General features: G+C 28.3%; 1 protein-coding gene across 1 annotated transcript in view; it reads right to left on the reverse strand.

The window, feature by feature from the left end:
* LOC117169901 overlaps positions 1-14,522 on the reverse strand; it is a 312,876-nt gene that overhangs the window by 91,045 nt on the left and 207,309 nt on the right. The window contains exons 7-9 of the mRNA XM_033356410.1: positions 8,760-8,888; positions 6,217-6,332; positions 5,114-5,357 (exon numbers count right to left, since the gene is read on the reverse strand). Of these exons, the coding sequence (XP_033212301.1) occupies positions 5,114-5,357; positions 6,217-6,332; positions 8,760-8,888 (489 nt within the window). The remainder of the gene's footprint in view (positions 1-5,113; positions 5,358-6,216; positions 6,333-8,759; positions 8,889-14,522) is intronic.

Here is a 14,522-nt window from a genome sequence, read left to right on the forward strand (position 1 = left end):
ATATAATAATAATTAACAAAAAAAATTTATAATATATAAAGTATAAAATAAGTCCGTGATCGAGAAAATTGCTGAGAAATGTATAGACTATTTAAGGGTACACAAAAACATCACCTGTATTATGCACTCTGCTAGAGCTCAATTTATGTTAGAGAAATAAAATATTGGAAAAAAGGAACATGCTTTGAAAATTGGTTATCAAGTTTTTAGTGCTTATGTGTTATCAATGCGTTTCGAGTCTCGTGCACTTTAATTTCAACGTTTTGATCAAGTGCTCTTAAGGTTAGCTCAGGTCGGATTAATTAAATCTTCATATATTTCTACATATTTCGAGAAAGTTAGCAGCTTGCAGGAAATCAAAGAAAAAATCGGTAACAAATATCAAACGAGAACTCCTTTTTATTTCTTTGAGCGGGTTTCCTTCTTTCATTATCGTCTTTATTTGCGAATTGCTTCTATCATCCTTTGATAATAGAAAATAAAAAAGAAGACTAAGTAGTCTGTCAACTATCATGTTATTTCAACATATTTTTATTGGTACATAGAAATCAATTGTAACTGAAACAACGATCTATTGAATAAGGACTGCAGATAAAAGCGGGGTTCTCTTAGGCGATGCAGTCTGTACTCAAAATTCGATTTGTTGAATGAAAAAAGTTGTTGAAAATTTCGTTCATGGTGAACCTTATGCGAGTTAAAAAACATTTATAATTTCTAATACTCTTACGCTATTAAACTAAACCATTTAAATTATCAAATAAATAATTGAAAATATTTTGATAGTCATTCTATGCTAGTTTTTCTTACTGGAAGTTTGCATTTAAAAAAAAGATTATCACGGTTTATCATCAAGATACTTATGTAACCTTCAATAATGTTAGATTATATTTGCGTCTCATTCCAGAAATCGGTATTTTTAATAGACAATAATATTATATTTTAAGTATCAAAATTTTGTCAACATTTTATATTCGTTTTGTTACCATTTTTAAATTAAAATTTAGATTGTTAAACAAAAATCATGGGACTTAAAAGCTTAATAATATTTGAACAATTTTAGGTTATGTTAATGTTTTGCACAAAAAATTGGTATCTTAATACAAAATCATCATATTTTGAACAATGTTTAACATTTTTGAATATTTTCAGGTTATATTCACGTTGTTTCACCGTAAATCGATTATTTTAAACAAAAATAATTAGAGTTCGTAGAAGATTCCCAATTTTCTAGTTTTTTGTTTTATGGTAGTGTTTTTCTTTAAAATTTGTTGGTATTGATAATACAAATTTGTTAGAATGTGGAGAATATTAAAATTTTTCAAAAACTTTAGATTATGTTATTGTTAGATTTAAATACACTGATTTTTGTCTGCAATAATAAAATTACCAAGGTTGAACAATTTCAGTTCGTGTGTCAAATGGCTTATATTACTATGCAGTCATTAAGTCCGGAATTATTGCGTAATTTTTGAGATGGCTGGTATTTTAAACTGATAATCGGTTCTTTTAATAAGAAATTATTAGATTTGAAAAATATAATAATTTTTTGAAAACTATAATTTTTTGTTAGGCTGTGTTAGTGATTTTCGTCTAAAATTTTTATTGTTAATAAAAAATAATATTTGAATACCGAAAAAAACACCCCTGGCACATTTGAAGAACCCTTTCTCAGTTTCCTTTAATTGAAAGTAAAAAAATTTCAGAACTAATAAAAATCACATCAGTCACTTTTGAATGATTCTGAACTATATCCTTAACCGCCCAATAATACTCAACAACAAAAAAATACAACCACTAGAAATGTAGATTTATTTAAATTTATTTAAATATACAGGCTCTTCGGAATGGATAGAAAGTTTTTGGAAAATTCATTATTTTCAAAATCAGCAGATGCGAGGTATTTGTGAACATTTAACAATGTGTTTTTTTGCCGAAACATATCTTACAAGTTTTTTTCTTGCTAATTTATGACTTCAGATTCAAAACAATTATTATCGGGAACTAGAATTTTTCTTTTTTTCTTAGAGACTCTCGACCAAGTAGTTGAATTTCCAATTAAAGAATATTAAGTTCAAATGATACATTTAACAGTTTAAGTTTAAACTAATAATAAGAAATTTACGAGCAAAAATGAAATAGTAAAGTTTTCAGTGAAGAAATTTAATTTTCAACCCGCAAAGCGAATCAAATTTGAATTAATTAGTTGAGTTTTTAAGCAGTTAGATACATTTTCAACAAAAATGGAATAGCTAAATTTTTATTTGCAAAAGTTAATTTTTAAACAATAAAAGAGAAAGTTTAAAAATAATATTTCTATTTTCAACCAATTTAATGAATTTTTATCAGTGTAGTTCAAGTTTTCGCCAAGTAGCTTAAGTTTCAAACAAGTAGTTGAGAAAATTAATTTTCAACCTAAGAAATGATTTATATCAAAGTAGTTAATTCTTTAAGCAAATAGTGGAATTTTTAATCAGAAGAGATGCATTCTAAACTGAAATCCTGAAAATAGCATTTATGCGAAAAAACAAGAAAAAAAGAGAAGTTTCTTGAAAACATGGGGAAAAGAGGAATTCTTGAAAAAATGGAAAAATAGCGAAATAGGGGAAAGATTGTTGTGCAAGAGGATTGAAAATTAAATTTGTTTAAAATTTTTTGTATGTTGAAAAGAACTTTTTCATTTTTTTAGTAAATCTTATGAAGTGAATAACCTTAGATGGAAAAAGTTAAGAATAACATTTTTTTCGTCGAAATATAATATTTCAAACAATTACGATAAATGCAATTTTTAACCTTGTACAACTTTAGGTACAAATTAACAAATTTGGATTTTTTAAAAACTATTATATATTTTTGGCAAACATTGATTTCTTATTTTTTTCCATGTAGGATTCTTTACTCTCATTAAATTTAACCAAAACACATTTTAAAAACTTTTTTCGATTTCTTACGGATCCCGTGTGGCGGATTTTTACGGATCTCGTGTAAAAATAATACATATTTCAGGACCCGTAAAAATAGAAGAAAAATGTTGTTTGAAAATTAAAATTTTTCACGTGTTTCCTTAGTTTATTTAATGGAGCATGGCAAAATAAGGGAAAGAAACTAAAAAGAATGTTTTGGCAACTTTAGCTACAAATTAATAAAAGCGGATATCATTTTTTGAAATATTACATTCCGACGTAGTTTTTTTCATTTAAGGTTATTTGTTTTCATAAGCTTTTCACCAAAAAAAGAAATACATTTGTTTGTTTTAAATAAAAAAATTTAAAAGGTTCCATCGACTTGCCCAATGGTGAGGAATTAAAAAATGTTTAAAAAAATTTTTCGTAACGCAACAGAGGGAGAATACTGTTTTAATTCCAGTAAGAGAATACCATTTTTATATCAATTAAAGTGTCTGGTGTATCTTCTTGTTCTAGAGTGTAGAAGACAAGACCGATTGAAGAGGTGGAAGCTCAAGCGGGAGGTAGGGGCTTTGGATAAGGGTGAAATGCTTTGAGTGGAAAGCACAGACCCGCGAAATGAGTTCTCACGACGAGGATCTTATTTCAAGATTGAAGGAAATTGAAGAACCGTCATTTGCAGTACACCACTCACTAATTTTGCCCCGAAGGTGGGAACAATTCTTTGCTCTGCATAAATAAAGTTAAGCAACTTTAACCCCTACAATTCCCTAATCCAGGAAATTGGTTATTTCTCTGATCGTTAAAATTCATTCGTGTGTTATGTGCAGCCGAAATATTTAATATTCATAACACGCAATCTGATCTGATATTCAGTGAACCATGCTTAAAATACACAAATATGATATTTAATCTTCCTTTATGAATGTCAAAATAATTTTATTGATTCAGGGACAATAATAAATATTATAGAAAATTTATAATTCTAAATCTTCTAAATTGAATGAATTTTGCATTTAAAGCATCACAATGACAGAGATTTGAATTGTAAAGAGAAAAAATGAAAAACTCTAATTTGAAAGAATTGAGTCAATTACTGGTCAGTTTATTGAAATTATGCCTTAGTTATTATTCCGTCTGCTGGGCGGCATGTGAAATTGTATGTTTTTCAATGTCAACAATAATCTCAATCTTTATTTAAGTCCGCCCAGAAGACGGAGTCATTTCAGCAACTAACAAATTAAATTTAACATACAGGTACAAAATTTTGTAGAAAGAAGTATTTTATACTGATGAGGACTGTCGACGTACAGTCGAAACGCTTACCATATATGTACTGAGAATCTCTCAGGCATAATTTCAATAAACTGACCAGTAATTGACTGAAATTTTGACTTCCATCTATAAGAATATTATTATACCCTGGTCAACAACATAACATCTTATATATTTTTAACTGAAACTTCTATATTTTTAAAAAGTTTCCACTAAAAACTCCTGAATTTAAAATATACAGAATTAATAATTATTCAATTTTAAATATTGATATTTTAAAGGTTTGTAATTTGGAACATTTTTCTTAATAGTTCAGTTTTTAAGATTTACAATTAAAAATTCCTAAATTTTCACGATTTATAATTTAAAAGTTATTCAATTTTGAAGACTTAAAATTGAAAATTCTTTAATTTAAACAATGTGTAAATCAAAATTGTTAAATTTAAAATTTTTTTCAAAACCTTTTTTGAACTTTTCAACCAAGTTTCCAAACTAGTATGGTGGTTTTCAGCCGAAGTTGCATATAACTAAAAAAAGTTTAAGATTATTTTTATTTGGCCAGTGTGTAAAGTTACTTATTTTTAAAGTGTGCATGCGCGTCCATTGCGTTTATTCACAAATAGAAGAGAAGTGTTTCAAATTTCGCATGTGCCATTCATATTCCCGCGCAATCTGCTGGATTGAAGTACTTTGCATATCATTTAGAGGCATGGATTCCTCACTTTCGGGGTGGATATTGCAAAAAGTAATGATCTACTGTGGCCGCTAAGACACAATTTATTTACTCTGCACTCATGAATAATGGCTTTCCCGGTTTAAATCCGTGCCAATGTAGATTTTTTCTCATTTCTTCCAAAGTAATTGTACCATAAATCAACCAAATTTAATATCAGCAATTCGTAGATTATTATTTATAAATATTAATTATAAAATACCTGAGATTGTAGCCGATTAGAGAAACATGTACAGTGTCGTAAACACGTCCTCGGAGGATAAGGCGACATGTTGTAGACTTCAATTTTCCCCGGGTGTCATGATGTCCAGCTCGGATTTTATCTCCACTGACTTCCATTTCACAACTCATCGAGGATTCCTCATCTTTCCGATGGCCTTGTAGATCACGATTTGTGTATCTCATATCGTGATTATTACTGCTGCTCGGTGATCTAATCATTTCGACTGCGAAGGGTACAGCTACATTGTTTTGAAAAGGCTTAGATGTTAAATCGAAATAACTAGTAATTTAAAACAAATCAAGGGTCCCAAAGCATAAGGGCGTAAGTTCTGAAACCAAAATTTTTCGGGACTGTAATTTTAATACATTTAATTGAAGAAAAAAATTAGTTGAATTGGCGCCTACGAAAAAGGGCTTCGTAGCCTATTGAGTTGTTCAAATCTCGTATCTCGATTTTCGTATTGTCTCGAGTCTCATTTTGCTTCGATTCTTATATTCAACAAATCTCGAATCTCGTCTTGTCTTTAATATCATCGTATCTAGAAACTTGTCATGTCTAGAATCTCGTATCAAGCCTGGTATCGGATCTTTTCTCGGGTTTTATCTCGAATCTAGTTGCGAATCGCACCTTGAATCTAGCCTCGAATCATGTCTCGAATCATGTTTCAAATATCGTCTCGAATCCTATCTCGAATATTTCCTCGAATCTTCGGAATAAAGTACGATGGCGGACACCCTAACGTAACAATAAGAGTAATCTCCCGGGGCTACGAAACACTAAAACTAAGAAATATCTTTCGATCTTTCTATTGAATCGCGGAACAAGCGCTTAAAAAATTGCAAAGTTTTGCGGAAAAAAACATTAAAATACCTGCACAACTTTTTTGATCTTTTAATTGAAAAGAAAAAACAAGAAAGCTCTTTTATTAGAATATTTAGCTCTGTGACATTTTGAAAAAGAGGCGCAAAGGAAAAAAATGCCAAACATGCATTTTGCCCACTTCTGAAGCTTGGCACTTATGATCTCATGACCCGGGACACTTCAATTGTATTTTATTTATAGAAAAAATTAGATGTGCTTACGCGTTCTGTTGGTGCTCTCCATTGTAACTGTGGTAGGAGCTTCTGTTGTCAGTTCCAAAAAACTGAGAGTTGCGGCGAAACCATTGTAGTTATAGGGAGGAACTTCAAAACCAGATCTTGAAAAAATTTATATTTAAATTATTATAAGGATTCATCAATCATATTTTTGTTATTCAGACTTGCCGCAACATTCTATTTTCGTAATTCCCTAAACTTTTCCTGATTTTTACATGACTAATTTTTAAGTTTCTCTGGCCATTAATATTTAAAGACCAAAATTCTAAGCTTGCAAATTTTTGATATATTATTTTTAGGGCTACCTAAGCATAATTTACTTGAGAAAAGGCGAAGTCGATCTATGCAAACCTTAAAATTAAACTTAAACTTCAAAGTAATTCAAGTTTAATTTAAATGTCTTAAAATTAATGGAAAAAGGTCGATTGATTTTCAGTAAAATGGTATTGAATTTAAAGGAATTTAAGAGTAATGGGAAAAATCTGACGAAATTCACAAAAATAAAACAGTATAAAAACAGAATTGAATTCAGTAAGTTTTGCGTGAGTTTAGAAAAACTTAAAAGAATTGAGAAGGATTTTAAGAATTCAAATGAATTAAAAGAATCAAGCAAATTCTGAAGAATTCTGAAGAATTTTTAAGAATTCAGGAGAAATTAATAAGGATTCAGAGGGAATTCCAAATTAATTCAAATCAATAACAAAAAATGTTTGAAAATCTCTTCCAATTATAAAAAACATACGAAATCCTTTACTTCTTGTTATTAAATTCTTTAACATCCAATAAAATATGATAAAACGCACCGAAATTCTATGAAATTTTATAATATTTTCAGAAATCCTGGCAAATGTATGAAAATACTTCAAGAGCTTTTAAAATCCCTTAAAATTATTGAAATCTTCGGATATCTGATAAAATCCCTTGGCATCTTTCAAAATATCTTGAAATATTATAGCTCCTGTAAATAAGTTTCTCCCTAAAACATGTAAAATTGTTTCAAATTTTATCAAATTACTGAAAATGGGTTGAAAATGTCTTCAAATATTTAAAACAATTTAGTTTTTTAAAATATTTGCGAATACCGTGAAATATTCGAAATTATTTGAAATTTTACGATATCCGTCAATTACTGTGAATGAATTCCTTGAAGTACATAAAAATATTAATGAGCTTTTATAAATTCTGATGAGATGTTTTGATATTCTTTTGAAATCACTATAAATCATTGAAATCCTAGAAAACATTATAAGATACCTTAGAATCTTTAAAAATATTATAAAGCCTTACTGATTCTATAAAATTGTTCCATATTCCTAAAATTATAGGGAATTCTGAAAAACCTTTTTAAATTTTTGTAAATCCCAAAATCATCAAAATCCTTAGAAAATGCTTACAAATTCTTAAATCTCTTGAAAATGCCTTGGAATCTTTAAAAATACCCTGAAATATTTCAAATCCTTGAAGGTCTTTTGAAATCCCTTGAAGTTTGTTAAAAACGCTTTAAAATTCTTTTGGAAGTTTGAAATAAAAAATTAATTGGTTATTAAAACCTCTTAATATAACATAAAAATTAAACATATCTCTTATTATTCGCGAAAACGGGTGGTTGTTATTCTTTATTGCTTTAATCAATTATTTTAAATAAAACTGAGATGCTTTAAGAAAAATCTATTTCCTTATATTGTGTCGTCTGGTATTTTGATTAAATTTTTTCCTACATAAACCAAATTTGGTAGATTTTTGTTTTTAGGAATGAAGAAAGATATTATATTTTTCTTTAATATTGGTCCTTTTTGTCAAAAATGTACATTTTTCAACATTTTGAATGATGAATTATGAGAGGGTATTTACGAATCAGACTCAGGGTAAGTGTAATAGTAGTTTTTTAAATATTTTTATTTGTCATTGTGAAATGCGAAAATCTGTCAACAGTTCCATGAAATTAAAAAATTATTTCTTCAATAAATTTGTTGTCAATTAAAGAAGGTTTCGAATGAAAGTAAAAAGCCAAAGGTAATTTTGGCAAAACGTGAAACAAGAATCTTGTAAAATATTTGAAATATCCTTAATAAAAGTATAACTTCGTAATCTTACAAATCAGTTAGTTAGCATGTTCTTAAATTACTGAATTCTTTCGAAAATTCATAGAAACTTTTGAATTACCCTAAAAGATTTCAAAATAAATCAAAGAAAATTAAAAAATAGGTAAAGTTCTGAATTCAATAGTAGTTAAACTGCTGGTCAATTTATTGAAAGAAAAGAGCCTAAATAGGTGATCATGTCATTTTAAAAAGTTACTATGGTGAATTTATCTTAAAAAAGTTACTAAAAGTGACTATGCCGTAGGCCTCATTATTATTGGCAGTTATTTAAAGTGCTTTCTTACGAAAATTACCTGAATGTCACAATTGTATTTCCTAAAATCCCTGACTTTTCATTAAATTCCGTTTCCTGATAAACAAAATTCCCAGACTTTTTCCTGATTTCTGTTTCTTTTTCTATTAGAGTAAAACTGAGGGCAAACTCACCGAAATTCTACGAGAAGATTTTGCCCTGTATGAACAACGTAAGCTTTGTCATTTCCACACAGCATTTTTAATAGTGGACTGGTGGTCGTTGATCCAGAGTAGACAGCAATATAATCGTTTGTACAATGACTGAAACATAAAACAAAGGTGATTAGACTTAATTATTTACAGATTTTGAGAAGTTAAAAAATGTAATCTCTTATAGTGCTCATCATTAATTAAAAAATTCTCTTTTGTGGAGAGGGGGGCGGATAACATGTGAATCCTTGCTAGGGGGAGGGAATCCCAAAGCATTTCTTACGCGTTCCGTTTTTCTAATTATTATTACAAATATGTTCATTGACACTTATGTTGGCTGTTGAAATTACTATTCTTTTTTAATATATAATATTTATTTAACCATTCTACGAACCTTTCATGAAATCTCTTGGACTTCGTGGAAATCTTTACAATTCTTTAAATTTCTGTAAATTGTATGTGAAAATTCTTTGAATTAAGTCACTTTAAAACGAATGAGCTTCTTGAAAATTCCTTAAAACTAGACGTCGGCGCGCTGACGTAATTTTAGGTATATTTACATGGTAACGGATTTCTTCCCGCCGGATGATACAGTGGATTTCGATTGGTTGCGGAAATTTCGGTGACCAATTAGCTGTTAAGTCAGCGGATATAAATAAATATCTTATGATGGAAATTGATATTTTATTCCTACATATTTTTATATTTTCCAAGCTTTCTATCAACAAAAATATTAAACTATACCTTCATGCCGCCCCGCCGCCACCAAGTAGCAAAGAAGGTGGCTCGCTGTCCGCCGACGATCGAAATTTCCCAAACCATCGCCTGTCAAAAGTCTGTCGGCGCAATCCTTGACTTAAAAACCTTTAAAACTGTGAAAAAGGTTGAGATCGCATAAAATCTTTAAAACCCCGTAAAAATCCCTTATAATCTCTTATAATCCGTGTTAAACACTTTCAAGAGAGGTTAAAAGTCTTGAAATTTCATCAAAATATTAAAAAACCTTCCGCGACTCCTTGAAATCTACATCACTTTAAAATTCATTGAAATCTTTCCGAACCTCTTGAAATCCCTCAAAATATTTTGAAATCTTAAAAAAATTATTTTAATTTCTCAGAATATCTGAAGATCCTTTATAATTTCCGGGAAATCTTTGGAATCCCATGAAATCATCGAAAACCCTTTATATATATTAAAATCCTTTATAATGCCTCAAAATCCTTAAAAGTGTCGTGTCTAATTTCGAATACTTACAAGATCCCTTGAAATCTATGAAATTAGTTTAAAATTAATTGAAATCGTTCACAAACTCTTAAATCCCTTACAATATGTTAAAATCAATTTAAATCTTTTAAAACTCGATAAAATTCTTCAAAATCCTTTAAAATTTCGTGCCTTATTTTCAAATCTTATAAATCCTTTTAAATCCTTTTAAAACTACGAAAATTCTGGACATCGCTTGCAAATTTTAAACTCCCATAAAAGTCATCTACAATCCATTAAAATGCTTAAAATCTTAAAAAATCAGTTGAAGCTCTTGAAATCTTTGAAATTATTGTGAAATACTTTGAAAAGCCACGTGCAATCATCTCAACACTTTCGAATCTCTTAATACCGTAGGAAATCCTTCTGAAACTTTGAAAATCTTTTGAAATGCCATTAAAATTCACTTGTACCCTTCAAAATTCCTGAGAATACCTCTGTTTCTCTTAAAAATCCTTAAAGTTCCTTACATACTGGTAAAGTTTCTTAAAAAATTGATATTCTTTCTGAAATCGTAACTTCAAACGTTCGAAATCTCTGAAAATCTTTAAGAATCATTGGAACCTCTCGTAATCTTTTTTGCTGTTTAAAATAGCCTCTCTTGAAATCTTTCGAAATTTCTTAAGATCTCATAAAATACCTCAGCTTTGAAAATCTCATTAAATTCTGTAAAATTGTTATAATTCTCCAAAAAACTTTGAAGTCGTTGGAAATACCTTGAAATCTGTAAATACTTTCAAATCACTGGAAATCTTTATAATCCTCAGAAATTCCTTGAAATATTGTTTACGGTGAAAATAATTTATATACTGTCGATATTTTAAGTAAAAAATATAAAATAATAATGAACGGTGGGGGTGGGACTCAAAAATTTCAAAAATCATCCTTACGTAATTAATGAACGTTTGCTGATGAAGAGTTCAGATATCTGAAATTATGAGGTTTTCTCAGATAAATATTCGTGATAGCATGAAAGATACTTCAGCGGAGAAGCCTTATTTGTAAGATTGATACCAATTATTTTCAGTTCTCTAAGATAGTAATAATGCGCATAAATTTCGGGAGTATGGTCATTTTCCTTATTACCGAACTACGCCCATGATCCTCTCGGAAATCCTGTAAGTTCATGAGGATGAACTACGGATATACTTCAAGAGGACTTCCGGAACTTTTGCCGTTAGGAAAATATGTAATATTACCATTCAGGCAAGTTGGCTGTGCTGAATTAAGGAGAGAACTGCGTAATTTATTTTATGAGAAAACTTCATCACCATTTACTCTCCTGAGGAACCTTCGTTCGTAACTCGAGAAAATGTGATTTTAATCTTGCAGACAATTAAGGGTCATTTAATAGAGCTCATTGTATAATGAGGCGATCAGAGATCTTTTCTATTAATTGTTCTCTGTGGTTCACTTTCTTGCTACTTCGACTTTCAATGAGAAGAGTACTTAAAATCTTCCCTACCGAAAAATTTTGTTACTGTATACCAACTTTTTTTCTGGATTAATTTTGATAGAAAAACGAGAAATGGCATGTAATGCTGAATTTAATACTTTTCAAAAAAAGAATTGGATTTTCCACCAAGAAAGATTTTTCAAACACCATAGAAAAAGAATCTGATCCAAAATGTTCAGATATTAATGTTAAAAGTCAAATGGAAAAAGTTGAAGTAACCACCCAAAAATATGCATTTTCTACCAAAATAAATAAATTTTAAACTAAAAATAATCGTTAAATTTTTAGTAAAAAAACCATTGAAAAAAATCAAGTTGAACAGAATTTGTTAAATCTTTAATCAACGAGATAAACTTTTAACTGAAATGATGCATCTACATTCGAAAAATAAACTTTTCAAACAAAAAAGTTGAAAAGTTAAATTTTAGGATGGAAAAAATTAAGTTTGATTAAAAACAATCTAATCTTTAATCAAAGAAAATGAAATTTTAAGCAAAAAATTAATTTTCCACCAAAAAGAATAATTTTTAACAAAATACATTAATTTTCAAACACATATTTTAATTATTAATAGATTTTCGACCTGATAGTTGAATTTTTAACCGAAAAAATTAATTCGCAACCAAAAAAGGACACATTTTAAAAAAAATATATGAATTTTTAATAGTAAACAGATTAATTTTCTACAAACAGAAATCTTAAATAAAATAGATGAATTATCGAATAAAAAAAGTAAACTTTCATATTTTTATTTTCAATGAAATTTTTAACCTAATGGTTAAATTTTCAACCAAGTAGAAGAATTAGTGATTAAAAAGATTAATATTCAACAATAAAAGACGAATTCTAAGTTAAAAATTTATTTTTCAATTTAAAAGAAAACTCATTTTTAAGGCAACAAAATGCCTAAGTTTAATTCCTACCAGCAAAAATTATGTTCTACCACAAAAGACAAAATTTCACAAAAATATAGATTTTTAACCAAATAGTTAAATTTTCAACTGCAGAAGATGAATTTGTAATCAAACATGCTTGAAGTTGAAAAATAATTGTTCGCATTCGCTATTCGCGATTAGCGAAAATCTTGAAAATTTAATCAAATAATTATATTAGAAGAAAAATCATGTAAACAAAGTCAAAATGGCAGGATGATTCGAGCAAGAATTGTTTTAAATACACTGAAAAATTTTGATTTTTCTGTTTTTCTTGCGATGATGTATTCAACTTAAGAAATATGTCAAACTTTTAGGTTGTAAAATTATGAAGTGAAATTAGTCATATTACAGTATCAACATGTGAACATAAGGTCAAGTTTTTCGTAAAACTAGAAAAAAGTAACCGCTTGTTCTAAAGTGTGTTTTTCAAAATTATTGTTTGAATGTGAATAGTGCAATAAAACTATAGAAAAATGCTTTTTCTTTAATAACTACAAAAATACCATTTTGACTGTTATTTAACAATAAAGTTACTTGTGCTCATGTCAAATATGAATTGAAATACTTTTGTATGCGTTTTTCTTCATTTAATAAAATATTACATTACAGATCTTAAATTTTATTGAGTGTCATCATGAACATGAATGTCACGTTTTTCTTACACTTGAACTTCAAAAGTAAAACTTTTATATGAGAATAAAATATTTTAATACATTTAAATGAAAAATATTCCCATGAATTACTGTAAATGGAGCCTTATAGCAAATTGGAATATAATTCAAATATTTGAATTTAATTCTTCTTTGATAAATAGTTTATTTGAAAATACACCGAAAATGTATTTTTCATCCTTTTTAAATATTAAAAAAATATTTAAAGTGCGAAGTTAGATTATTACACTTATATTAAGTCATATTTTGCGAATGAAAAAATAATATGTCAATTTTGAAGAACTGTAATTAATTGAAAAAAATAATGTCATTAATATTGAATTTACTGACATTTTTTCGCTGTAATAAAACTTCTGTGAAGCATGTACACTAGGGTGGTCCAAGTTTCTTCTTTGGAATGTTCATGCATACTGGTCAGAAATTTGTTTGAATACGAATTAAATATTACTTTAAAAATAATACCCCCATAACTCTGTTTGATGGGGATCCCAAAAACGCCCCATAAGTGAAAAAATAGCTTTTACGATTATTTTGGCGCTAATTATCATATTTTGGCAGTTTTTAAATAATTACTGTTCGTCATACATGAAATACTGATTTATACTGATAATTAAATATTTAAGTGAATTGTTTAAACAATTTCCTGCTGTTTTAGCAATTTTCTCTAACAATAGTTTTAGAAAGTCGCGGTTTTTTCAAAAACGTTTCACTTTCTGTTCAATTTTTAATTATAGTGAGGTAAAACTTAATAAATTTAAACAAACATAATTGTTTAAATAATTCATTATTATTGTTAAGAATATACTCTCAGAATAATTCTAGAAAATTGAATTCAATTTCATTAATGCTACACAGGTGCGTTTTTTTAAAAATGTCTACTATATGTCACGTTTTCCCTTAGAGCGAGCTCTAACGTGTTCTAGTATGTTCACAAAAAACAGAATGTTTTAAAAATGATTCAGTCTATTTTTTATTTCTTATTTGTTCGCGAACATAAAGGGAAAGCTAAAAGTTAAACATTTTAGAAGAAACCGCAACTTTCTAGCATTAGGCACGAAAATGTTATTAACATGATAAACATTAATAGTGTATAATATATTCATACTAATATGATAATAAGTTATTTCAAAAATTATTTTTGTTAACTTGAATTATTACTTCACTCTTATTAAAAAGTGGACAAGAAGTTAAGAATTATAGAAAATACCCACAAGTATTTAGTATTAACATAGTAGAAGATAATAATAAAGTATTTGAACAATTACGTTTTGTTAAAATTAATCAACTCTTACCTCACTCTAATTGAAAATTGAACAAGAACTGGAAAAGTTTGGAAAAAACCGCGACTTTCTAGAGTTTTATTTATACAGATAGCTTCTATAAATAATTAATTAGCGTTAAAGACTCGCAAAACCCATTT

This window comes from Belonocnema kinseyi, chromosome 3, assembly GCF_010883055.1.
Source record: "Belonocnema kinseyi isolate 2016_QV_RU_SX_M_011 chromosome 3, B_treatae_v1, whole genome shotgun sequence".
NCBI lineage: Eukaryota > Metazoa > Arthropoda > Insecta > Hymenoptera > Cynipidae > Belonocnema > Belonocnema kinseyi.